The 24,993-nt window shown below is 38.7% G+C and overlaps 3 protein-coding genes across 9 annotated transcripts in view; 2 read left to right on the top strand and 1 right to left on the bottom strand.

The window, feature by feature from the left end:
* LOC105450954 (muscle M-line assembly protein unc-89) overlaps positions 1 to 19,590 on the top strand; it is a 35,957-nt gene extending 16,367 nt beyond the window's left edge. For 3 of the 7 annotated variants that reach the window (XM_011691095.1, XM_011691093.1, XM_011691092.1), the window contains 29 exons: positions 318 to 482; positions 561 to 698; positions 785 to 1,295; positions 1,664 to 1,921; positions 2,080 to 2,115; positions 2,920 to 3,165; positions 3,244 to 3,385; positions 3,635 to 4,032; positions 4,137 to 5,041; positions 5,156 to 5,735; positions 6,586 to 6,735; positions 7,282 to 7,386; positions 7,836 to 8,639; positions 9,745 to 10,147; positions 10,404 to 10,587; positions 10,669 to 10,969; positions 11,091 to 11,669; positions 11,772 to 12,196; positions 12,280 to 13,043; positions 13,122 to 13,420; positions 13,509 to 14,428; positions 14,564 to 15,003; positions 15,194 to 15,332; positions 15,560 to 16,029; positions 16,288 to 16,515; positions 16,755 to 16,899; positions 16,983 to 17,486; positions 17,580 to 18,730; positions 18,890 to 19,590. In XM_011691095.1, the coding sequence (XP_011689397.1) occupies positions 318 to 482; positions 561 to 698; positions 785 to 1,295; positions 1,664 to 1,921; positions 2,080 to 2,115; positions 2,920 to 3,165; positions 3,244 to 3,385; positions 3,635 to 4,032; positions 4,137 to 5,041; positions 5,156 to 5,735; positions 6,586 to 6,735; positions 7,282 to 7,386; positions 7,836 to 8,639; positions 9,745 to 10,147; positions 10,404 to 10,587; positions 10,669 to 10,969; positions 11,091 to 11,669; positions 11,772 to 12,196; positions 12,280 to 13,043; positions 13,122 to 13,420; positions 13,509 to 14,428; positions 14,564 to 15,003; positions 15,194 to 15,332; positions 15,560 to 16,029; positions 16,288 to 16,515; positions 16,755 to 16,899; positions 16,983 to 17,486; positions 17,580 to 18,730; positions 18,890 to 19,136 (11,637 nt within the window). In that variant the 3' untranslated portion in view covers positions 19,137 to 19,590. The remainder of the gene's footprint in view (positions 1 to 317; positions 483 to 560; positions 699 to 784; positions 1,296 to 1,663; positions 1,922 to 2,079; positions 2,116 to 2,919; positions 3,166 to 3,243; positions 3,386 to 3,634; positions 4,033 to 4,136; positions 5,042 to 5,155; positions 5,736 to 6,585; positions 6,736 to 7,281; positions 7,387 to 7,835; positions 8,640 to 9,744; positions 10,148 to 10,403; positions 10,588 to 10,668; positions 10,970 to 11,090; positions 11,670 to 11,771; positions 12,197 to 12,279; positions 13,044 to 13,121; positions 13,421 to 13,508; positions 14,429 to 14,563; positions 15,004 to 15,193; positions 15,333 to 15,559; positions 16,030 to 16,287; positions 16,516 to 16,754; positions 16,900 to 16,982; positions 17,487 to 17,579; positions 18,731 to 18,889) is intronic. The other 4 variants (XM_011691096.1, XM_011691097.1, XM_011691098.1 and 1 more) reach the window with 4 other exon arrangements.
* Positions 19,591 to 19,693: 103 nt separating this feature from the next.
* On the bottom strand, positions 19,694 to 21,781 carry LOC105450955 (NEDD8-conjugating enzyme UBE2F-like). Its single transcript, XM_011691100.1, has 5 exons — positions 21,525 to 21,781; positions 21,048 to 21,167; positions 20,795 to 20,956; positions 20,280 to 20,441; positions 19,694 to 20,188 (listed from the first exon to the last, which is right to left on the bottom strand). The coding sequence occupies exons 2-5, from the start codon at positions 21,147 to 21,149 to the stop codon at positions 20,072 to 20,074; spliced, it is 543 nt and encodes a 180-aa protein (XP_011689402.1). The 5' UTR covers positions 21,150 to 21,167; positions 21,525 to 21,781; the 3' UTR covers positions 19,694 to 20,071.
* A 391-nt stretch (positions 21,782 to 22,172) lies between these two features.
* Positions 22,173 to 24,937, top strand: LOC105450949 (HSPB1-associated protein 1). Its single transcript, XM_011691078.1, has 4 exons — positions 22,173 to 22,861; positions 22,964 to 23,273; positions 23,356 to 23,722; positions 23,801 to 24,937. Exons 1-4 carry the CDS (start codon positions 22,657 to 22,659, stop codon positions 24,161 to 24,163), a joined length of 1,245 nt encoding a protein of 414 aa, XP_011689380.1. The 5' UTR covers positions 22,173 to 22,656; the 3' UTR covers positions 24,164 to 24,937.
* The last annotated feature ends 56 nt before the right edge of the window (positions 24,938 to 24,993 follow it).

Genomic DNA, 24,993 nt, shown 5'->3' with positions numbered 1-24,993 from the left:
ACCGATTTAGCGAGCTAAAAGCGTGCACTCGTCTACACAGTAGATTAACCATCGAGTCACGATTTAGCTCTATGGAAAAACTCTCTCTGCAAACACGAGACAGGTGCAAGCGTAGAAAATTGCGACAGTAATAATCGTATCGATGTATACGATACAAGTTAATTCGGTCCAAGGATGACAGTCGCGACACTGCGCAAAATTCGTGCGATCGTAGGCGGACGGAGATAAATCTCATTTCGGTTCATCACAAAGTCATCAAATTTTTAGTACACAGAAAGAAATTAACTATTAATTGTTTTCCATGTTATTGTTTACAGGAGCTGGTGAAGTATTCGACCCGATTAGGTGAAAACTGCGACGATCTACAAAAGGCGCTAGAGTTGATGCTAGGAATCCCTCATCGAGCGACCGACAATAAATTCATAAGCAATATCGAAGGGTACAAAGGGAATATTCACAAACTTGGCAGATTACTTACGCATGTAGGTATACGCGTGTATCAGAAGATAATAAGTAAATTAAATGTGGAAGAGAATTAAAAAAATTATATATATTTTTAGGAATGGTACACGGTTATCGATAAGGAAGGAAAAAGCAAAGAAAGATACTTGTTTCTGTTCAAAGCACGAATTCTCGTTTGCAAAGTTAGACGGATATCGGAGGACAGATCAGTTTTCATCTTAAAGGATATTATTCGAGTAAGAGAAAATCGAGAAAACGATTGTGATATTTATGATTGAAGCATAAAAAATAATATGACAAATTCGATCGCTTTGTTTTTTAGTTACCGGAAGTAGAAGTGAAGGATCATCCCGACAATATACGATCCTTTGAACTACACAATCCGGCTGTGTCAAATTACCCTATCACTTTGGTAGCTCACAAAGACCCCGTGAAAGCTTGCTGGCTCAAGGAAATCCGTCAGTACGCCAGTGATTTAGTCGCTCTCGCCGAGCACGCGGCCGATGATCTTCAAGTAACTGAAGAAATACCGGAAGGCAAGGACGAGCTCAGGAGCGACGAGAAACCGGTGCCGGTGAAAATCGAAGCACCTCAAGCGAATCCAGGATTACCTAAAGAGAATAATCCAACGAAGGAAGAAGCAAAGACGAACCCGGGTTTACCGAAAATAGACGCGACTAAAGAACCCACGAAAGTTGCGGAGAAGAGGAAAGATTCCGTCGGCACGACCGATACATCGGAAGTGAAGAAGACTAAGGTCGAGGAAGCACAAGCAGACATGTCTCGAAGATATTCCGCGAGTCGATACAGTGCCTCTTCGAAAGTTGTGGAAGGTGAGAACTCGTTGATGCTCGTATCGTACCGGAAATTTTTTGTTGTAATTCGGTTGTCGCATGCGGAAGCTCGTTAAAGCTGGTGATGTAAATCGATGTTGCGCCGAATGTATGCCGTAGTTGCAACGCTTATTATTATTTATTATATTACGTTTATTTGTAAAATTCGAGAATGTCGAGAATAATTGAGATAATTTAGATAGATAATTTTCTTTTTGAGTTATCTGTTTCGACAGAATGCCGGTAAATATCGCACCGTTTTGCTCTCGAGTATCGTACTCGGAAACAAAAGATAATTTTCTAATTCGAATTCTATGGCCGTACTATTTGTCAAGTAGTAAGGTAGTTCCCAACTAATACCCCTATAGAGTATTCATCGATATCGAGCAGTCGTAATGGCGTGTCCTCGTACATGGAATCGGCGGCGTCCGCCATCGAGACGAGAATGTCTTCCTCGTCGCAGGGGATGGGTCGGATATCAGAGACGACTTCTTACGAGACTGCGATCGGTGGTGCAATAGCGGATTCGAACGTCGAAAGCAGAACACCTGCCATAAACACCGATCTTGGCACCGATGTCAGCAAGCCAGTATTTATCAAGACGATAGAGGGATGTAATGTAGAACGTAAGTATACGACATCGAAGCTTTGAACAATTACGTTATATTGTTAATAATTCGGAGCGCACAGAAGTAGCGTTAAATAATCGTTAGGAATAATACATTTCTCTCACGTTTCTCTCTTCGATTTTCACAAGATATAAGATACATTTTTACTGTTTTAGCGACGCGACCAAAAAAGGCATTGATACACGCCATAGGTAAAGTGACACGTACTTGCTTAGTTTACCAGCGTTCACTGTTCTCTACATTTCTTGTATCTTTTCGTGTTCTTCTTATAGTCAATAGAGCAAACTGCTTTTAGACGTAATATCACATTGCTGGTTAAACACGCTTCACTGCTAAACCATAGATGTTCGCTAAACACAATATCTACACTAAACACACACATTCATATTTCATTACACTGGTACGTTACTCTGACACCGATATCATCTCTACACACACACAGATATTTACATTGACATATCTTTACAGTTCACACTATATCGCTTCTTCAGTGATCTTTCACAGATAGTAAAACAATTTTGAAATATTTATTTAGAAATGTATATCCATGTATGTGTATATTATATTTTCAACGAAATTTTTTATAGCAAATGAGCAATTTTTTATTAGTTATATCAAATGATAGTATCTTTTGATATGCATTTTACATTTTAAAATTTGTTCTCTGATGCACATTCATATTTTCATGAATCACGATGTCAAAAGCAGTGTTATGTGTCAATCATACTCGATGTATACGCATATGTAACAGTCAGTTCGTTATTGTACTGAGCACATATAATAATTATGTTAAATCCATTCTGGAATCATTTTCACATTCCTCCCTATCTTGATGCTGAAAGGAATCCACGTAAATTGTACGACGCTATTTATTTTGAGTATTTTAGATACAGGACAGTTGTATCGGAATTGACGGACTCGCTTCTCATCATTTTCATTTCCTTCGGAATCACGACGCGTCGTTGCTTTGCGCTAATTTAAATTGTCTCTTATAGCTGGAGAAGTCGCCACTTTCGAGTGCACAATGTTAACCAGCGATCCGACCGTCAGATTGCAATGGTTAAAAGATAACAAACCAATGGAGGACAAGTTGGCTGATCGCGTCACCACTACAATAACGGATAACATGTGCAAGCTTGAGATTCAGAATGTTCACGAGTCAGATTCCGGCATATACATAGCACGTGCTCTGAATGCAAATGGTGAAGCGACGTGCACCGCTCAATTAGTGGTTCAACAATGTAAGTTATAATGTTATGATGTTACAATCTTAAACGCGATAAATAATTCTATTTATTTATTAATGTAAAATATTGTAGTGAGCCCAGAAGAGAAGAAGGCGAGAGCAGAAGCAAACGCTCCTATATTCTTGGTGCGCCTGAAGGATACCGAGCTTCTCGAGAATACCTATCTACGTTTTATGATTAAAGTCAAAGGAGATCCTAATCCGGAAATAAAATTGTAAGTTTCAAATTTTTTTTCTAATACAAGAACGCTCTATTTGTAAAATTTATATTTAAACAAAAATAAAAATTTGATTTTACTTCACAAAAGAGAACAAGGGACTCTTTCAGCTAACAAGCTGCATAACGAAAATTTAAAAGATGTGCAGTACACTGCATTAGAAAAATGTTGAAAAAATTGAGACATTTTTTTCAAACGTCTGTTGTTTGCAAAAAATTAATCCATTAATGTACATTTCTTTCTTAGTTTCAAGGACAATACCTTGATCGATGCGAAGCACGAACGCGTGAAAATCATTCGAGACAATGCCGAGAAGGGATTTTATGAGCTGGTGATTGCCGATGTTCAAAAGCAGGACGCTGGAAAATATTCGTGCACAGCTATGAATCGCTACGGCGAGGCCACGTGCGAGGCAGTGGTGACGGTGACAGATGAAAAGCCGCTTTTCCAGGGGCTTCCTGAAGGTCTTCTCGAGCTTGGTACCGAGCCGCGATTCATTTGGATGCGCGACGGCCAGGCGTTTGATCCTGAGGAGAGATTTAAGGTTCTTTTCAAGGATAACGAAGACACTCTGGCATTGGTGTTCCAGCACGTGAAGCCCGAGGACGCTGGTCTTTACACGTGCGTAGCGCAGACCAGCACAGGTAAAGATTATATTAGTAATAATTAATAATATTAATTTAATATTGCTGTCGCGTTACAGACATTATATTAATACGTTGATTTATGACCATTCTCGAATACGTAGGTAACATTAGCTGCAGCGCGGAGCTGACAGTGCAGGGCGCTGTGAATCAGTTGCTGAAGGATCCAGAAAAACCGAAACTTCAAACGGAATCGAAGCAGTCCGAGGTGAGCGCCGGTGGTTCCGCGATGTTGGATCTGCAGGTGAAGGGTTATCCCAAGCCAAACATCAAGTGGACCAAGGATGGCGAGGAGATTATAGCCGGTGGTAGAATTAAGTACCTCTGGGAAGATGAGGAGTCCTTGTCGTTGGTGATTAAACAGGTCACCGCTAAAGACGCCGGCGTTTATACTATCAAGGCGAAGAACGAACTCGGAGAGGACAGTACACAGATCGAGCTGATCGTGAAATCTGCGCCGAAGATCACGAAGAAGCAGCCTGATATGATGATCCTCGTCGAGGATACGGGCACGATGACCGTGCAAGTGGAGGCTACCCCAGCGCCGGATGTGACTTGGTACAAGGACGGTCAGTTGATTGAGGAGAGCGATCGTATCAAGATCATCAAGGAAAGCAGCGATACGTACAAGCTTGTAATCAAGAACGCCAAATTGACTGACGCTGGTTCATACTCGATTGTTGCGCGAAACGAGATCAATCAGACGACAGAGATCTGGAAAGTCGGCATCAGATGTCCACCGAAAATTAAAAAAAGACTGGGCGAGCCTCGAGTGATCAACGAGGGCGATACGTTGAATCTCTTGATTGAGGTGGAATCTGACGGAGAACCGACAGTCAACTGGTACAAGGACGGGGAGCTTCTGACCGCGAACGACCGCGTGAAGATGACGAAAAACGGAAACAATTGTATACTCACAGTCAATAATGCAAAGGTGGAAGATGCGGCGATTTACAAAGCCGAGGTGGTGAACAAACATGGAACAATTTCGGACGAGACGAGAGTCAGGGTATATAATCAGATCCTATTTTGAGAAATAATAATCTTTTATATTCTGCTCAACTAAAATTTATTTGGAATTTGTTAAAAAATTCTGCAATTGTTTTTTTAAATTTTATTGCAGGTACGCGGTATACCGAGATTCAAGACGAAACTGTGCGACATTACTGCAAACGAGGGCGAATTAAACGTTGAATTCGTGGTCGAGATCGAGGGCTTCCCGAAGCCGAGTGTGCATTGGTTCCTCGGCGATGTTGAAATCACGGAAAAGCGCACAGAATACACTCGCGTGGAAGAGGGCGACAATTACAAGCTGATCATCAAGGAAGTGAAGACCGAATTGAGGGGCCATTATACCTGCAAGGTGCAGAATGAGTATGGCGAAAATTCGAGCAGTTCCAACTTGACAGTGAATACTCGGCCGAAGCTTTTGAAGAAATTAGCGGACCAGAGATTGAAGGAGGGTGAAACGCTGAAATTGACATTTGAAGTGTCCGGCACACCGGATCCGGAAGTCAAGTGGTACAAGGATGGCGAGGAAGTGACAGCGGACGCTAGAATCAAAATCACCAGGGACAGCCAGCGCAGTGAGAACTACGATCTAACGGTGACGTTGTTGAAGGGCAGCGACGGCGGCTTGTACGAAGTGCGAGCAGAAAACGAGCTGGGTTACGTCACCAGCAAGAGCAAAGTCATCGTGTTGAGTAAGTTTCCGCGTCTCTTCATCTTTTCTCCTAACTCTGGAACTCGACTCCGTCCGACGCGAGCCTAAGTCCGGTTATAAAATTGTCGTATCATCAATCGTCAAATTTAGTACAATAATAACAAAATGATATTAATCCAATACTAAAGAATTGTACTTTAAAAATTATTAATTTCCGTTTTCCAAAAATTGTATCGCAATTTTTGCAACAGCAATATTTCTTTTGATGTGAAAAATCATAGTTGATATTACAATCGAGTTCTAGAGTTAAACATAGGGATAATTTTGGCAGAGTTAAAAAAATATTACGACGAGGGCTGATATCGTGATATTTGCCGAAACGGTGGTCATCAATAAAACAGTAATTGCATTTCTAATTTTTGAGAAATCGCAGCGGTAAAAGTCGTCGTATTTCGACAACGTTCAGTAAGTACTAAATGTATAAAGCCGTACCATTCCCTCTTCACATTTTGTTCTCCCGATATCAATAACATCTTGGGAATTTTTTGGACGGCCTTTAACAATGAGAGTCAATCGATAGATTTTTTTTCTCGATAGATTAGTTTCTGTAGTTGTGTAAAAGATCTGTGTGTAGAAAGAATTCTCCTGATTTCTTTAAACGAAAGGGAGAAATATTTTCGACGCGTCACATTATTGACGTTGACGCAAAATGTGTTCTCTGTTTTCTCTTTTCATATTCTTATTAGCCCATTCGTAGATTATCACAATTGACTTTGTGGTGCTCCGAAATTCTTCCGATATCTTTTTGAATCTCTAAGTGTCATAACATGTTGACATATCACGTCTTGAAACACATCACGACAAAGACTCGAATGAATGTACTTCCGTAGCTGAGACGGAAGATGAGAAGGTCGAAAAGTTAAAACCTCCGAAAGAGATAGCCGAGGAGGTGAAGGTGGAAGAAACGCAGGCGAAAAAATTGGTGAGGGAACAATTGCCGCAGGAAGAGACTCTGCACGCCGAAGAGTCGGGATCAGAAGGTAATCATGTGCGGTAACTTGATTAGCTATAAAATTAGAATGCATAAGAGTGAGAAATGCAGAGATTTTGACTTTGGAACGCAACGATCCAACGACGTTTTGACAATTACAAGAGCATTCGCGACGTCGCACGCTTCAAATAAGGATTTCTTTACACGCTAGAATAAGCACTTTTGCTCTACAACCGAATCAAAACATCTCTATTAGATAATTAGTATTAAAAAACACTGCATGCTAGAGCTGAATTACGTTTTTTGCAACATTGAATTTTTGAAATTTTCTTGTTTGATTTTTCTTATGCTTTCATTGACTGAGTATATCAGAATTTATGATTAGAAACAGAAGCCACTTTTGTTATCGACTGTTTCTTGAACGTTTGTTTAAGCGCACAATAACGATTTTAGAAAATTAGGTACATTCGTGTAGTGCACATTATAATTCGTATTGTAATTTTATCACGCATAAATACGCACGCTACGTAATTTAGCAATATCGAAAAGGTAATTTGAGTTATTTGGCGGTAGAAACAATATCTGATAAATTTAGGTCGCGTCAAACTGGAGAAACAAAACATCCAAGTAGTTCAAGGGGACAATGAAACAATCACGATCTCTGTGGCCTCCACGACATCACACGAAGCTATACTTACAGGTAATCTTACGTATACCACGCATTATCATTCAACCGAATATCCGATCGACATAAAAGTTTAAAAGGCGTCTTTTAAAATCCTGTAAAGTCTTTTAAACATTTGTGTTGTCTGGATATTCCATAACTAACAGTCACACAAACAAACAGAAAAATACGAGATGCGTCTCCTGAAAACTGAATGTACTCAAGTTCGCTTTCAAAGATAGTTTTCGCTTCAAAATTTTCATCATCGTCTACTTTTAACGTAGTCGAATGTATTTCTATCTGACGCATTATAACATACATCGCGTGATTTAAGTAATAAGCGTGCAATTTATGGAAACAGCTCTATAATAATTCCAACTCTTTAGTAATAATATGAAGAGATCATATCTAAAGATATGGACATGTTACGCGCAATTGTACGCGGATCGCTGGTAGTCGAAGGTATTAGATCAGACCGTTCGCAGGTCCCGGCGAAAGCCACACGATCAGCAAGATGACGGCAACCAAAGTTGAGTGTCGGGAATTCGGTGTTGATTCGGGGCCCCACGTTGAGGAAGTCGCTTCTTACGCTTACACCGTGCAAGAAGAGAATTCCAAGCCGCAAAACGGTGTGCTGATCGAGGAATTCTCGGAAACTGAGGAGAAGAAGTCAAATTTGGGCGTTAATCGGGGCGTCACAATTGTCTCAGTTTCCGACGACGAATCGACTTTGAAAGCCCTATCGCGAGACGTCAGCACGGAGGACGTGCAATTGGCTGATCAACTCCCGGAGGATCAGAAAACGACGAACGGCATTCTCGATGAGCTCTTCTTCAATGGCACGCCAGGAGAGAAAACTTTGGAAGATATTAAGTTACATAAGATCTCCAAGATCACAGAGACCATCGCCGAGGAGCGTTCTCTGGAAGAACCATTGTCGGCGGAGTTGTCGAATCAAACTCTGAAGCGAGAAAGTGTAGATGTGAAAACGATAAATTTGCCCAGTCAAACCTCCACAGTTAGCGACACGAGTCCGGTGAAGAAGGTCGCGGAGAAAACTCTGGATCGACCAAACGCAGCGCGACAGTTGTCGAAGGAAACCGCGAAGTTCGAGAAGACAGAAGCTTCGGCGTTGTCAAGCGAAACGTTGTCGAGACAGAATTCTCAGAAGGCACAGCTCGATGACGACGAGGAGATCGATGAGGACATGAAGGATCTTTTAGCTCGTGTTAAACGACAACGTAGCGTGTTAGATGAGATCCTCGATAAAGAATCGGACAGAGAGTCAGGTACGACCGCGCGGTTCCATGGGTAGCTTTAGCAGTTAACTCTAATCTCTCAGCACTACGACTCGTCGAAACATATTGTTGCATCACCTCTACCTATGGTTGACAGATTCATCTCGCTAATTCTCTCACCTTTTTCTTTCTCTCGCATGTGATACTCTCACAATTTCATTTGTATAACAATTCGCATGCTCGTGTGGAAACATAAATATCTATAGAAAGTTTATCGATGGGAACTTATAAAAATGTATTTTTGTAATTCTTAGAAATCTTATTTGCTCTTTCTTTATTGATGTTTATAATATGTTAATGTATTGATATATTTAAGTTTTTAAATATGAGATTAATTATATAATATTAATATTCACAATAATCAATTAATCAATATGTTATTTATGCTTCCATGCGCAATATTGACTATCTGTATCTTTGGAATTTCGATTTTTATAGTTACTCTTCGCCAACTTAAAAAAATATTGAGGTAAGATTGTGGCTTTTATTCTATAAAATATGATAGTCAATTTTATAATCTTCACTATGCGGTTTTCTGAGCACCTACTACTTTAACCAAGAGCTAGGTAAGTATATATTAAGAACGTACAATATTTAACAGATATAATAAAACACAAATGACAAAGGAATAGATTGCATTTAAATTTATATCTGCACATATTTTTATTTTAAAAAATGAGACTATTATCTTCGTTTATATATACAATATCTATATCTATAAATTTTAAAGAATTATTTATATTAATAACTCTTGGTAATTTTAAAATAGTTTATTTTAATTATGTAAAGTTAAGATTTAAAAAATTAAATATCAAAATTAATTGATACAAAAAAGATACAATGTGAAATAAATTAAATTATAGAATGTCACGTAACAGTTTTAAATAATAATATAAATTGAAATATATCATATAATTTTCTCTGCAAAAAAGAATTTAATTGCATAACAACGTTCTTTGGCCAACCATACCCCGATGCATTCTATTACAATTTACTACTGATACTGAGATAGGATTTGTTTAAACAAGGCATGCTTCCTTGCAAAATCAACTTTTTGATAAATAATAACTCGTTATTCGCGTGTCATTCCTCGCAGCTCCGCCTCATGTCGTGAGCACAGATCTCACCGATCGAACGATTTTCGAGACACAAAACACGAAGTTCGAGGTGAAAGCCACTGGTTTACCAAGACCAGACGCGAAGTGGCTTAAAGATGGTAAGGTTCTTCGAGCTGGGGAACGGGTGAGGATTACAACTTCAGGAGAATCGTATGCATTGGATCTCAGCAAGGCCACTCTCGAGGACGAGGGTCTCTACATGTGCGAACTGACGAACAAATTGGGCGAGGAAGTCGTGGAGGGTTACCTGATCATCGAAACCGTCGACCAGCTTAAGAAACCGAGATTTACTGAACCTCTCAACGATGTCGATGTTGCCCTCGCAGCTAACGGCGAATTTAAAGCTGTCTTCACGGCCGATCCGGTCCCGGACATCACATGGTATATTATTTACAATATATCGTAGATTATAAGAGATTTTTTTTTAGTAAAAGCAGGATTTTATTTAAATAAAAATTATTTAATAGAAATGTTAAAATTCCATTTTGAAAAATACAATATATTTATATACTAGAACATAACAGGCGCGCGCTTCGCGCGCGCTGCGTATTGAAAAGCAGGTAACACGGCAATTTTAAGATAGGACATAATTAGAATTCATTGTTTTAATCGAAAAAAAAAATGTTATTTTTTTCAGGTACTGCAAAGGTCACGAAATTCCGCCTGATGATTCCAGAATTAAGCAAACTGTTACTAACGGACCGGCAGCGGATAAATTGACGGAAAGTAAAGTCACATTAAAAGTACCGAAATGTACTAAAGAAGATACCGGGGAATATACTTTGAAATTAAAGAATAAGTGGGGTGAAGCCGAGAGTAGCGTAAGTAGCTGAATGTAAGAAACATTTAATTTTTAATAATTAACACACATTTAATAATTAATAAGATTTTTGTTTTTTTAGGCATTTTTGAGTCTTTTATTGAAACCGGAAATTGACAGCTTTAGAGATCATTCTGAATCAGTTGACGAGCGTGTTGAATGGCAAGCTATTATTAAAGGAAATCCGAAACCCGATATTAAATGGATGAAGGACGGCACGGAACTGCAAAAGGACGAACAATACGACATGGAAGAAGATAAGAGAAATTGCAAATACAAACTCATCATTAAAAAGCTCCGTCTAGAAGATGAAGGCACCTATACCGTTATAGCAAAGAATTATTTGGGTGAAGCAAGTGCTCAAGCTACTCTCACGTCTCACAGTAAGTAAATCAAATTCTTAGATCATAACACACGCAAGCAATGGAAAAAATATTTTGTTGATACTTCTATTTGAATGGATTAAACAAATTCGAAATAAAAACACATTTGCATTTTTTGCAGCTGAGGCTCCGATCTTCCTGAAGGATCTGTCAAAGATGCAGTGCAACGATCGCGAGGACGTCGAACTGAAGATTCGCGCGACCGGCATTCCGAGGCCCAGCGTAGAATGGTTGAAGAACGGTGAGGTCATTAAGGAGGACGAAAGGTATCAGGTGATGACTCACGTGGACGGCATAGTGGACAGTAGTCTCTCTATCAAAACCTTCTCTGCGAAAGATGTCGGCACAATAACATGTAAAGCGAGTAATGTCGCCGGAAGCGTGCAAACCGACTGCGATCTATCCATGACGTTGGCCGCGCCATCGTTCGGTAAGGCGTTACCGAGATCGGCGGATGTCGACGAGGGCGAGCCTCTGGAACTAAAGGCCAAGGTGGATGGTAGCCCAATACCCAACGTCGCTTGGTTCAAGGATGGCGAGAAAATCACGCCGGACGATCATGTGAAGATCAGTACTTTGCCGGACGGTACCACTAAGCTCACGATCGACGAGGTGAAGCCTACTGATTGCGGCGCCTACAAGCTCGTCGTTGCGAACCCCAGCGGCGAGAATTCTTCACTTTGCGCCGTCGCTGTCACGCGTGAGTAAATTTTTGTTCGCTTTATTAAAATAAGCTTAAATAAAATCTTTAATATAATATTTGTAATACGATCACTATCTTGATATAAGATTTGCGTTACAGCTGAACGAAGGAGACCGTCGTTCACGAAGCCGCTGGAAGATACAAAGGCTGTAGTTGGGCAACCGTTGAAACTGGAAGCTCAAATCTTAGCGTTCCCGAATCCGCAGGTGCAGTGGTTCAAAGATGGAATACCGTTGAGACATACGAAGGAGATGTATTTCATGAACGAACCGAACGGTCTTATTGGCTTGAAAATGGATTACGTGCGTCCAGAGGACGCAGGGACCTATTCGGTAATCGTATCCAACGCGCTTGGCGAGATCACGGGTACAGCTAAGGTAGAAGTGGAAGAAAGAGAGAAGAGACCAGAATTCGTTGCGAGTCTTCAACCGCAAACCGTTGTCGAAGGTTTCCCGGTGAAGATGGAGGTGAAGACCGTAGGAAAACCAACGCCCGAACTCAAATGGCTACGAAATAATGAAGAAGTTAGTATAATATTGATATACATATATTTTAAATTAATATTATTATTTCTCAACAAAATATTCATAATTGAATGTGTTGTCAGATTGTCCCGGATAACAAGCATGTAAAGATCATCAGTCAACCGGACGGTAGTCAAGCTTTGATTCTCGATAAGGCAACGCCAGAAGACGTTGGCGAGTACCAGGTAGTAGCCGGCAACACGGAAGGCACTGCGTCCTGCAAAGCTAAGCTGGACGTTGCTGGTAAGGTGAGGCCGGACACGCCGGAGGAGAAGCCGACATTTACCAGCCCTATGCGCGACGTATCTGTCGAGGAAGGCCAGCCGTTGATGCTGGACGTGTCATTCATCGGCAATCCAATTCCCGACGTGAGCTGGACGAAAGACGGTGAACCGGTCGAGCCGTCGGAACGCGTGACGATGAGCTGCGATGGGAAGAAGGTCGGTCTGCAAATTGATCCGTGCAAGCCAAAAGACGCGGGCGTCTACGGCTGCCGACTGAGCAATCCATCGGGCGAAGACACCACCAGCGCAAACGCCATCGTCCGCAAGGTCTACCAATCGCCGACCTTCACACAGAGATTCACGGATCTACAGCAGCTGCCTACATTCGACGCCAAGTTCCCGGCCCGTGTAACCGGTATACCGCAACCGGAGGTGACCTGGTATTTCAACGACAAGCCGATCCTAAAGGACAATGACAAATACAAGATAAAGCGCGACGGTGATTCCTGCTGCTTGTACGTGAAGAATTGCGCAGACGATGACTCGGGACGATACAGGTGCAGGGCAGTTAACAAGGGCGGCGAGGCGGAATGCGCGGCGAATCTAGCTGTAGTAGATAAAATGTAAGATTTCACGCAAGAAAAAAAAGAGAAATTTTTTAGCTTTTCTACGTATGTTAACATGTACATCTGTAATTTCAGCCAAAAAATGCAGAAGGTCGAGCCGCCGACATTCCTGAAGAGGATCGGCGATTGTGAGGTCTACAGAGGTATGCCGGCCAAGTTCACCGCGTGCGTCACGGGATACCCGGAGCCCGATTTCGAGTGGTATCGCAATGGTGACCGGATTTGGCCCACTGATCGCATCAGGATGGACCAGGAGGGTAGTCTGTTACGGCTCACGATAGTTAACGTGGATGAGCTGGATGCCGGAAAATATGTATTGAAAATATCCAATCCTCACGGTGAGGATTCGTGCAGCGCCGAGATGGTTTACGAATGTAAGTAAATGCGTAATTTTTATCTTCGAGGATATATGTTGCAAGATTTTTAAAATATTTCATTTCGCTTGATATTTTTTAATTTCAGCTTTGGAACCACGCGCGAAGAAGCCTCTGGCCGATCAGTACGCGGATTATGATAAATACCAGAAATCCGGAATTCCGTTGCCCCTGGCAGATCGTCCGATCATCAGCCGTATGATGGATCGACATCTTACCCTTTCGTGGAAGCCGTCCATCCCGATCGGGCCGCGAGTACCTGTGACCTATTTGGTGGAGATGTGCGAGCTCCCGGATGGCGACTGGTTCACCGCTCGCAGTGGTATTCGCAGCTGCGTCTGCGACATTCGCAATCTCGAGCCGTTCCGCGATTACAAGTTCCGCATTCGCGTGGAGAACAAGTACGGCATAAGCGACCCATCGCCGTTCGCACAAACCTATCGCGCGAAATTGGAACCGGAACCGCCCAAATTCTTCCCGTATCTACCGCCTGGTATCGACTTCCGTCCCGAGACCAGTCCGTACTTCCCGAAGGACTTTGACATCGAACGACCTCCGCATGACGGCTACGCTCAGGCGCCTAGATTCTTACGACAGGAACACGACACTCAGTACGGCGTGAAAAATCACAATTGCAATCTCTTCTGGTTCGTCTATGGTTATCCCAAGCCGAAAATGACGTATTATTTCAATGATCAACTGATTGAATCGGGCGGTCGATACGATCAGAGTTATACCAGAAATGGCCAGGCGACTCTGTTCATTAATAGAATGCTTGAAAGAGACGAGGGTGTTTACGAGGCCGTCGCTACAAACGAGCATGGCGAGGCCAGACAAAAAGTAATTTTAAAAATCGCCGAGTATCCCACGTTTATCGAAAGACCCGAAGAGACTATCGTAATGGTGAGAAGAACCGGCCAATTGACTGCTCGCGTAACTGGCGTGCCCTATCCCGAACTCAAGTGGTACAAGGACTGGAAACCCATAGCTTCGTCTTCCAGAATTAGAGTATGTTTTGTTCATAATTACGTCCTAATTTTACAATGTCCCATTGCGTTTTTAAGTAAAAAATATCTGTTTAATTTATAAACTTTAACTTTCATTTTAAAACTGTTTTAATTAAAACGATATTTTTTAAATTAGATTCAGTTCACCGAACCCGACATTACGACTCTCATTGTCAACGATGCCATCGTGAAGGACGAGGGCCTTTATTCGATTAGCGCGGGTAACGTGGCTGGCTCGATATCCTGCTCGGTGATGCTGCACGTGGAGGAGAGCGAACACGAGTACGGATACAGGACGTACAGAAAGAAGATGGACATAAAACCACGCGATAAGCCATTTGACGACATGTACGATCTGGGTGACGAGCTAGGTCGTGGCACTCAGGGTGTGACTTATCATGCGGTCGAGCGAAACACCGGAAGAAATTACGCTTCTAAGATTATGCACGGACGTGGTGATCTTAAGCCGTTCATGTATAACGAGATGGAAGCAATGAACAGTTTGCATCACCGCAAATTACTACGATTGCACGATGCCTTCGAGACGAACGATTCAGTCACGCTGGTCATGGAGTTGTATCCTTTATTATTTCCGTATTTTATTTGCCTTACATATAGCGTCACAGTAAATGTTGAAATAATAATAAAATACTTTTTCCGATATTAATTATTATTAATTATTCTGATTAAAATTCCGTTCGTTTGATATATCATTACACGATGCAATCAATGTTCAGCAGAACGATCCTTAACGATGATAATTTAGAGCGGCCGGTGGCGAATTAGTGGACAATCTCACAAGACAAGAACATTACACCGAAATAGATATCGCTCGTTATATACGCCAATTATTATGGGGTTTGGAATATATGCACGGAAATTATTATGCGCATCTTGGTCTGACGGTGAGTTATTTGGAAATCGATTTTTTTTTTTCAAAGAGATATGAAAATTTCGAATAATTAGTGGTTTGTATAATTTCTCTTTATATCACAGCGAACGAATAAAATTTGAAATTTAAATATAACGGATGTGACTTATAAAATCTCTTTTTATAAATATTTTTCCTATGAAATCTTATCTTTGCTTATCTATGATTAGTATGTTTAATTCATTATATTTCTCTTTGCAGCTCGGCGATCTGCTAGTTTCTCATGCTGGAGGAGATGACCTGAAAATTGGAGATTTTGGACTCGCCCGCAAAATTTCGCAGGCAAGGCTGATGACCTTGGCGTACGGTATGCCGGAATACGTCGCACCGGAAGTAACTAATAACGAAGGTGTCAGTTACGCCGCAGACATGTGGTCCGTTGGCATAATTACCTACATTTTACTATCGGGTATCTCGCCGTTCAGAGGTGCGAATGATAGAGAGACACTGAAGAAGATCAGAGAAGGCAAATGGGATTTCGACGAACGATGGAAAAATATCTCGAACGAAGCGCAAGACTTTATTCGCAACTTATTGGTGTACAACATCGATAAAAGAATGGACGTTAGAACTGCTTTGGCTCATCCGTGGTTTAATTACATTGACAACTTGCCGTTAGAACCCTACAGAATACCTTCTGAAAATTTGAAGAACTATTATAAACTTTATCGGTAAGTAGATTATCTTTTAATAACGTGTTTAAACGCGAAAATTAATTTTGCAGAAGTAATTTAGAATCTCGTAGATGTAACAGTGTTTTTTCTTCAAGCAGAATAAAATTTTTACTTGAAACAAAGGATTATGCGTGTAAAATATATTTGTAAAATTTACTGCACAAAATTTGTAAAGCCAATACTTGTATTATAGAATTAATGTTATTTATTATTTTAAGACTATTTGATTGCGAACGAATATATTTTTATTTATAGCGATTGGTACAGTAATGCTTCGTGCCGCACGTGGTATCGTAGAAGCAAACTGGAAACAGCCTTTGACGATCCATCACGAATGGTATATCCACCTGGGCATAAGTTTACACCCGAACCCGATAGGATTCACAGTCCGTTGAAGAAACATTCACCTAGGACATGGGAAAATCAAATACCATCCAGAGAACCGATTGACACAGAAATCGGAATAATCACGAGCGAGAGCCAGTAAGTAAGATGCTGTAAAATAAATATATTCGATCTAATTTTAAAAATATAAAAATTCGGATCTACAATTTTATTTTGATATTAGATTTAGAGAATAGTACGTCTTTATAAAAAAATATATAAATAATTTATAAAAGGCATACAAACTTTAAAGGATACATAATTCTTTATATAATATATTTAATGTAATGTTACACATTTTTTGTAATTTTTTTCATCTTTTTATTTATATTTTACAGTTATCAGAACGGACCGGACACATATCTTCTTCAGCTGCGGGATACCGATTTCCCTGTACGACTACGTGAATACATGAAAGTTGCGTGCAATCGTAGCCCCGGATTTTCTCGTTCTATTACCGAAGACAACGGCTTTGACTGGAGGGTAGCTATAAAGAATTGTTTGAAATTAAAAAAAATATTACCTCGAAGACTATTTATATAACTATTTATACTACTATTACTTAGGCACCCATCATACGAGAACGTCGTCGATTCACGGATGTTATGGACGAGGAGATCGATGACGAAAGAAGGGCACGTATCAATCGATACGGATCGGCGGACACGTTTACGCTTAGACGTTTGAAGAATGAATTGGGCACTCGATTAGACAGTTATGCTGAAGCTGAGGCAATGATGGAATCGAAGAAGGATGGTCAGCTTCCGTTCTTCCGCGAGAAGCCGCAGATCTGTCCTGTCGAGGAGGGAAAACCGGCGCATCTCACCTGTCTGGCCGTAGGAAATCCGAAACCACTGATACAGTGGTTCAAAAACGAAATGGTCATACAAGAGAATAATAGGATCAAAGTGACGGAGGACTCTGACGGGAGATCTATACTCAGTTTTAATCCTACGAGGGAGCACGATATCGGAATATATAAAGTCGTGGCAAGAAATCCGATAGGACAAACGATCGTCAGAACCAGAGTGTTGCAGGCAACAGTTTCATGCGGTCCTGATTCTCCAGAGGTAAAGTGATTTTTTTATCAATTTATAATTTATAAATGTATTATAAATGTATTTTCATTTTTGTGTTGTAAAATATTATTTTCAACTTTCTAGGCTTCTGATGTTTCGGATTCTGAAGTCCTTCTGCGATGGAAGCAACCGAAGTACGACGGCAACTCGCCCGTACTTTGCTACAATTTACAGTACAAGGAGGGTGATTCAATCACCTGGATAGACGTTGCCTCCAACATCGATCACGAATTCTATCTGGTGCGCGACCTAAAGCAGGACACGAGTTACAATTTCCGTCTAGCGGCGCGTAACCGCATCGGTTGGAGTGAGAAGGGCATTCCGTCGAAATTAATCAAGACGCGACCGCCAGGTTGCCCGAAGGTACAGATTACGCGGGCGATGAGGCATCTACAAGAGCTGACCGAAGCCGGTCAGGAGATCGTCCTGGAAGAGGACAAGCCGCACATCGATTACTCCATAGAAAAGAATCCGATCGAATGGTCGGTGGAGCCGCAGCTATCCGCCAAGTACAGTTTTATTTCGGAGCTGTCGCGTGGACAATTCTCCGCGGTAGCGAAAGGCGTGGATAAGAGCACGGATCGCGTGATTGTCGCCAAGATCTTGCAATTGAATGCCGAGACGGAAAAGCAAGTGAATCGGGAATACGAAGTATTACGTTCATTGCGGCACGAACGGATAGCCATGTTGGAGGCCGCCTATAAGGCGTCAGGTTCTCCCGTGGCGGTGTTTGTCATGGAGAAGCTTCAGGGTGCCGATATACTCACGTACTTCTCCAGCCGGCACGAATACACGGAGAACTGCGTGGCGAATGCTGTTACGCAGATTCTCGACGGTCTGCAGTATCTTCACTGGCGCGGATACTGTCATTTGGATATTCAGCCAGACAATGTCGTGATGTCATCTGTCAGGTCGGTTCAGGTGAAATTGGTCGACATGGGATCAGCTCATAGTGTCAGCAAATTGGGCACGATGGTGCCCAAGCATCTGGGCCATCCCGAATACAGATCGCCCGAACTCTACAACGATGAATCGATCTACCCACAAACGGACATTTGGATGGTCGGTGTGTTGACCTACGTATTATTATCTGGCGTTTCCCCGTTCCGCGGTAAGGATGCGGATGAGACCAGGCAAAACATATCCTTCGTCAGATACAGATTTGAGTACCTTTACAAAGAGCTGAGTCAAGAGGCAACCAGATTTCTCATGTTGGTCTTTAAGCGCGCGCCAAGGTTGGTAATAACTAAAAAGAGTGATCAAGATTAATATAAAGATTTATTATAACTAGATAATTGAGCTTAATATTAAATATGCAGTATAAGCTTTTTTTATATCTAAATTAAATAAACATTTTTTTTACATCTATTTAAAAAAATGCATTTTTTTCTCAGCAAAAGACCAATAGCGGAGGAATGCCACGAACACCGGTGGCTACTACCGACCGAATTTATGATTAAAAAACGCGAGAGGGCTGTGTTCTTAGGCAACAGATTGAAGGAATATAATGAGGAATATCACGAAGAAAAGTCAAAAACAGCTTCCGACAGTGACAGCCTAGCGAGCGAGAGTTTGTTAGGCTCCAAACAGAAACTCATCAGGTCAACCAGTATACAAGAAGAACTACGGACCACGTTCTAACGAGAGCTGCAATTTTTTATTTATATTTATGTACACGTACACACACGACACGCACACATGCATACACATATGGCTGTACTACTTCGCGTACATGCCCAAGTCTATAGCCGAACAAAGTGGAAGAACGACGAAGAAATGAGAGATACAAAGAGAAAAATCATCTCTCTTCGTTTTCTCTTTTGTTATTATTTATTTGTTACAATTCGTAATTATAACAAAAATCGTTATCGACTGATCGTCAATGTTTCGCCGACTTTCGTCGATAGCCAAATTTTCAACCGTCCGTTAATTCGACAAGTAGATACAAAGAAATTGTGGTCTATTCATTTCAATAAATCAAAAAGTAAAAAGATACATGGAATAAATAAATCGAATTTTTTGAATTCAATAAAAAATATTGATCAAGCATATTGTACGAAAATTATAAATAAATACCTGACAAAATAGCAGTGTGCTCTTGTAATTTTCAATTCTTATTAGCGTGAGGTACTTTATATATTTGTACATTTTACACAAGAGATATATATATATATATATAAATTATAGTTATTTAAATATATTATTAAACACCCACTTTATTTACAATTGCTCGTTGGCATTACAATGTTTCATTAAGAGAAAAAAAAAACATTGTACACGTGATGCACTTTTAATTTTTATACGTTTTTATACGTTTACATTTCCTTCATACATAATATAGATAATAATTAATGTATATTAATACAATTTCGCTATAACAGTCCGAGAATTGAATTATATAAAACTGAAAGTGATATCAACACCTTTCAGGCAAAAAGACTAGCAAAATTGAGTTAAATCAAAATCAACCTAAAGCACATTTGAGCAAGTTCTGTACTCATACACTAAAAAGAGGCACGAGACCAATTTAAAAAAATGTAAATAATTATTTGTTATTTAAAATGTTACATTGTAAATCATCTTTTTGCATATTGCATTACATAATCTTTAACTTTACTTCGAAAAGATTCTTTATCCTTAATAAACAAATCTGCTGCATCTCTATTTAAAGGATCATCAAAGTTTAGGAGATCCTGAAAGAAACACAAGTATATAAAATATATGTTCTCAACACAATTGCACTAATCCAATTAGTTATGCTGCAGAAAATGCTCATATACATACAGTGAAAAGAGAATTTAAACCCCATACGACGTCTTTCAGTTTGCGTGTTGGTGCCCATCCCATGCCATCAATGCTACTTTGTCTTAAAATGGATAGACATACATCACCATCCTCGCTTATGTTAGGATGCCATAGTTTCGTTAAGCATTTTACCACTGGCGGCTGAAAAATAGAATTGAACATAGCGGTAGAAGCATTTGGTCATAACGCTCAGCTCCATTTTCATACTGAGAGCTTTCCAGCAAGAGAAGTCATTCTGTTTTTATCTTTCACTGAATATCAGACAAAGACCGAATGACATCTGTGCTGATTTGTGTCTCTGCTGGAAAGCTCCCCTCGCCTTTTTTCTCTCCTTTTTCTTTTTCATCCCCTTCCTTTCTCTTTCTTTGTGATATCTTAATGTGCATTATAATTAAGATACGGGACACTCTACAACTGATTTAATAGATATTTCCAAAATAACTATATGTACAATCAAGCTAACATAGAAGAAAAACTAGAAAATATAAAATTACCGCCATGTTGTACTCTTCGCTTATGTAAATTTGAAAATAGAAATGGCCACCAATCCAGTATCCTTCATCTGGCATAATTAACAATATAAAATCATGAAGACAATGTGGATCGTTAAATGTGACTTGACAAGTTACTGGCAATGTTTGCTCCATTTCCTGCACCTAAGAAAAATAATCGATGAACATATACATAATTAGAATTCGTATGTCATATCGTTACGACGATACGCAAGAAATATTATATCAAATTTACCTCTTTGATCAGTAATTTATCTCGTATTGAGACTCGCCTGTTGTAGCTTTTTGAATTTGCTATGTCATTGTCCTTTTTGAGTTTTCCCCGTAACGTAATCATATTAAGCTGCACTAAAAACTATTATTCATAAAAAGATTAGGATCACCGTTATCGTTCAATAAATTTGTTTGTAAAAGTCAATATAAACATTATATAAAGTCTTCAAATTATTTTAAGCAGGACTACAGGGTAGAATTTGCATTTAAAATAAACGTAATACTAAGGATATTATTGTCAGTTCGTAACAGAAAAAAAAAGACCAAAACACGGATGCAAGTTATAATAGTTTAACATTCGTGAAATATAAAGTCTTGATATATGTCGTAAACATATTAAAGAGATATTATGACGTCAAAGAAATACGATTATTATCATTTGTAAAGGCATTGCTAGGTTAGAAAAATAACACATGCATTATATGATAATGTAATGTACCTTTCGTTGCCAAATTTAATTAGCCTCGATACTGTATCACCTGAATCTCATACATTAAAGCGTTTGTAAAGGAGGCTTTTCCATCTCTGCTTATTTTCAATTATTTAATTGCGCAAGCAAATCTCTGAGAAAAATCACAAGCTTCAACTCTCGGCGTCATGAATCATAAATGCCTTATCACATGAGGTTATACTAAATTTTAGTCCCACATCGTGATCGTACTCGCGTCACTCGCGATAGTCGCGATGTTGCGTATCACGTCTAGATATCCGTATATCATGACCATTAGTTTTCTAAGGAAATAACGAAAAAATTATATTTATCCAAATGTTTTAATCTAAATCTAAAAATAGAAGAATTTTTAAAGTGATAAAATTTTAAAGATAAGATTTTGATTTTTCGGGTCACTATATGTAAACTTAATCTTGAAATATTTTTTTATTAGATTTCGAAAATAGAATTTTCAAAGTTATTAAAATTTCTAAAATTATTAAACTCTAAAAGCAGGATTTTTACAATTTCTAGACTTTAAAGTCCTTATAAAATTTGATATTAATTATATACATATAAATATATAATATATAATTTATACTGTTGTTAGAGAAAGCGTCTCTCTTTTATCGAGACAGTGAAAATCATCACAGGAAAATGTTTCAAGTTTATTTTCTGTTAAGCAGATTCACATTGCTTCGACATCTAATATCCAATAGGAAAGGTTGTTTCCTGGACAAAAATATCTCTTATGTCGATATCGTGTACAGTGTGAATCCTGCATAACGGAGTCTTCCTCTTTGGACATCGTAATTGAATGTTGGATGCAGTGTGCATCTTGCTTTCAAGTGTTTACGAGTGTTTACAATTATTCGCGTACATTTATCCACTTTTATCTATCAGACTTCTGTCTTTTTCTTCTATTTATTAAACCTGTATCTTTTTCTTCTCGCTATTAATGAAATAATATCAAAGTTTACATACAAGATTCTCTGAAAAATAACTTAGCTGTCGTAGTTTGAAAGATTTCGTGCATTTAATTAAAGTCAATAACTTTAAAGGATTAATTAGTTTAAAATTCAAATAAAATAAGAAAAATATCTAAATTTAACAACTATATCTTATAAAGATATTTATAAATATGAATCACCCTTTACCACCTTCGGAGGATATTCTGAGAGAGATTCTACCAGAACTCGAAGAACCTGTATTGTTTAAGAATATGTTGCAAAATTCTGATGGCTCCTATGAATGGAAATTACTTGAATGGAGTCTGACAGAATTGGTTCAGAAGTTCGGAAATAATCCATTACCATTTCGAATTGGTAATCACAACAAGCGTACAGTAAGTTGTAGCAATAATATGTTTGCATATTCTTTTAACGTTTTTATCGATATCTTGATTGAGAATTTTATTAATAATTTAACTCAATTGATTTGTATAATAGGCAATCTTCAACATAGCCATTGGTGCGTGAGTCCACCTTCACATCCGCTTTATTTATCGCTGCAAGAATTTATTGATTTACAAAAAACAAAACAGAAAATGTGGTATTACTGTGATTACAAACATATAAAAGAGTGGCTCAGTGACAACACAGAAATTATAGAATCTTTCAATTGGCTCAAATTTGGGATTGACAAAGAACTTGGTAAAAATGGACTGCATTCTACTTTTTGGATCGGAAGCAAAGGCTCTCATACCGACTGTCATTGGGATACCTATGGTTACAATTTAGTGGCACAAATATATGGCCGGTTTGTTTTTTAATGTGTATTTTTTTAGTTATTTATCTTTATTATGTGCTTTTATATTATGCCTTTATAATTATATTTGCAGAAAACAATGGTTGCTTTATCCACCTAATGCTGCTCTTATACCAGTTAGACTTCCTTACGAAGAGTCAACTGTATATAGCAGATTTAATATTTATTGCTTGAGTGAAGAGGAAAAAGATTGTTTATTGGATATACCAGATAAACCAAAATTAATAACCTTAGAGCCTGGAGATGTTTTATTTGTGCCTAATGGTTGGTGGCATTATGTGGAATCTTTAGATCAAATCAATGTGAGCGTTAATATGTGGGGAAAACTGAAAATGGATAGTAGAGCACGAGTCGAGGAAGCTCTGGTTAAATTGATAGTAGCCAAGATGGGAGACTATAATGAGTTTCCAAATAAGGAAACTATATATTATACAACAGAAGTAATTACTTAAAAAAAAAAAACAAATATTGATTAAATGCAAATAGAATTTATTTAATTTGTAATATTATCTCAATAGGTCGAACGCGCTGTTGTTGAACGCACGCGAGAAGAAGAGGAGGAAGAGAAAGAGGAGGAGAAATCAGAAGCAGAAATACCTGCAAAAAGGCTTAAATTACCACATACTGCAACAGAATTAGCTGAAGAATATCCTTATTTTATTAAGTTGTTACCTGACGCAGAGGAACACGAATTCAAAGAATTTATTGAAGAAAGATGGAAAAGAGATAAGGAGAAGTATCCGTCAGAAGAAACAACCGCATCTGGAGATTATGTACCTAATCCTCAATATGATTCATTCTTTGAATCTCTTATCAATGCCCTATGTCATCCAGAGGTTATTAGTAAAGCAGCGAAAGTATTGTTAGAAAGACATTACTAATAACGTCACTAGTATTTATAAAAATGTTTTTTTAAATTATCTTGAACCAGGCAGTGTTTCTTATATTTATAGATGCTGAGAACAATGCAAATTTCATCAGCACGTTAAGTTTCCAAAATAATTGAGGTTTAATGTGTAAAGATTGCTTTTTTTGAGATATTTAAATTTTTTCTAAAACTAATTAACGTTAAAATTGCGTAAAGTAAAATTTTGATCAGAAGACAAATGTATTGTTTAGAAACCCTATGTAATGCAAAATTTTTTAATCTATATGCGATTATATATGTGCTTGCCTGATGTATACATAATGCATACACATATCAAGCAGAATCTATATTATGACAAACATACTACATTGTGTATATGTATTGATAGTCACAAATTATAAATTATAAATGACTTCATTCGTAACGGTTTAATTTGGTTTGTAGCATCGTTTTTAGCATCTAAAAATATACAAGCTACACATTGTCTGGTTCATAATAATTTTTGATAATAAATATAAACTAGTGTAATCTGTGACGATTGAATTTCTATTACATAAATGTAAGATTACATGTAAGATAATAACAATTTTTTTTTATTACTGTAATGGTATTATGTATATCTAGATATCGATCAGTCATGCCAAAATTCTAAAATTTACTTATCGAAATTATAGAAAATTTATTAGAACATAACCGAATCTTTAACTATTTTGACAATTAATATAAAATGGATACATATTTAAGTGTTAAACTTAATGTGCGAATAAAATGAGTCTTCAAAACCGAATAATTGTATTCCGTCTTGTATTCATATTCTCATACTCTTTCTCAATACTCATAATC

Source organism: Wasmannia auropunctata, unplaced genomic scaffold (assembly GCF_000956235.1).
Source record: "Wasmannia auropunctata unplaced genomic scaffold, wasmannia.A_1.0 LD336053.1, whole genome shotgun sequence".
Taxonomy (NCBI): Eukaryota; Metazoa; Arthropoda; class Insecta; order Hymenoptera; family Formicidae; genus Wasmannia; species Wasmannia auropunctata.
Note: the sequence above shows the minus strand (reverse complement) of the source record. Positions and strands in the feature narration are given on the sequence as shown.

Excerpts from the sequence above, each read along its gene's own strand:
- LOC105450955 (XM_011691100.1), bottom strand. The coding sequence starts at position 21,149 with ATGATTACGTTACGGGGAAAACTCAAAAAGGACAATGACATAGCAAAT. Across the intron at positions 20,957-21,047 it reads ATAAATTACTGATCAAAGAG|GTGCAGGAAATGGAGCAAAC; the intron begins GTAAATTTGATA and ends TATTTTTCTTAG. Across the intron at positions 20,442-20,794 it reads GCGAAGAGTACAACATGGCG|CCGCCAGTGGTAAAATGCTT; the intron begins GTAATTTTATAT and ends TCTATTTTTCAG.
- LOC105450949 (XM_011691078.1), top strand. The coding sequence starts at position 22,657 with ATGAATCACCCTTTACCACCTTCGGAGGATATTCTGAGAGAGATTCTA. Across the intron at positions 22,862-22,963 it reads TAATCACAACAAGCGTACAG|GCAATCTTCAACATAGCCAT; the intron begins TAAGTTGTAGCA and ends TTTGTATAATAG. Across the intron at positions 23,723-23,800 it reads CTATATATTATACAACAGAA|GTCGAACGCGCTGTTGTTGA; the intron begins GTAATTACTTAA and ends TTATCTCAATAG.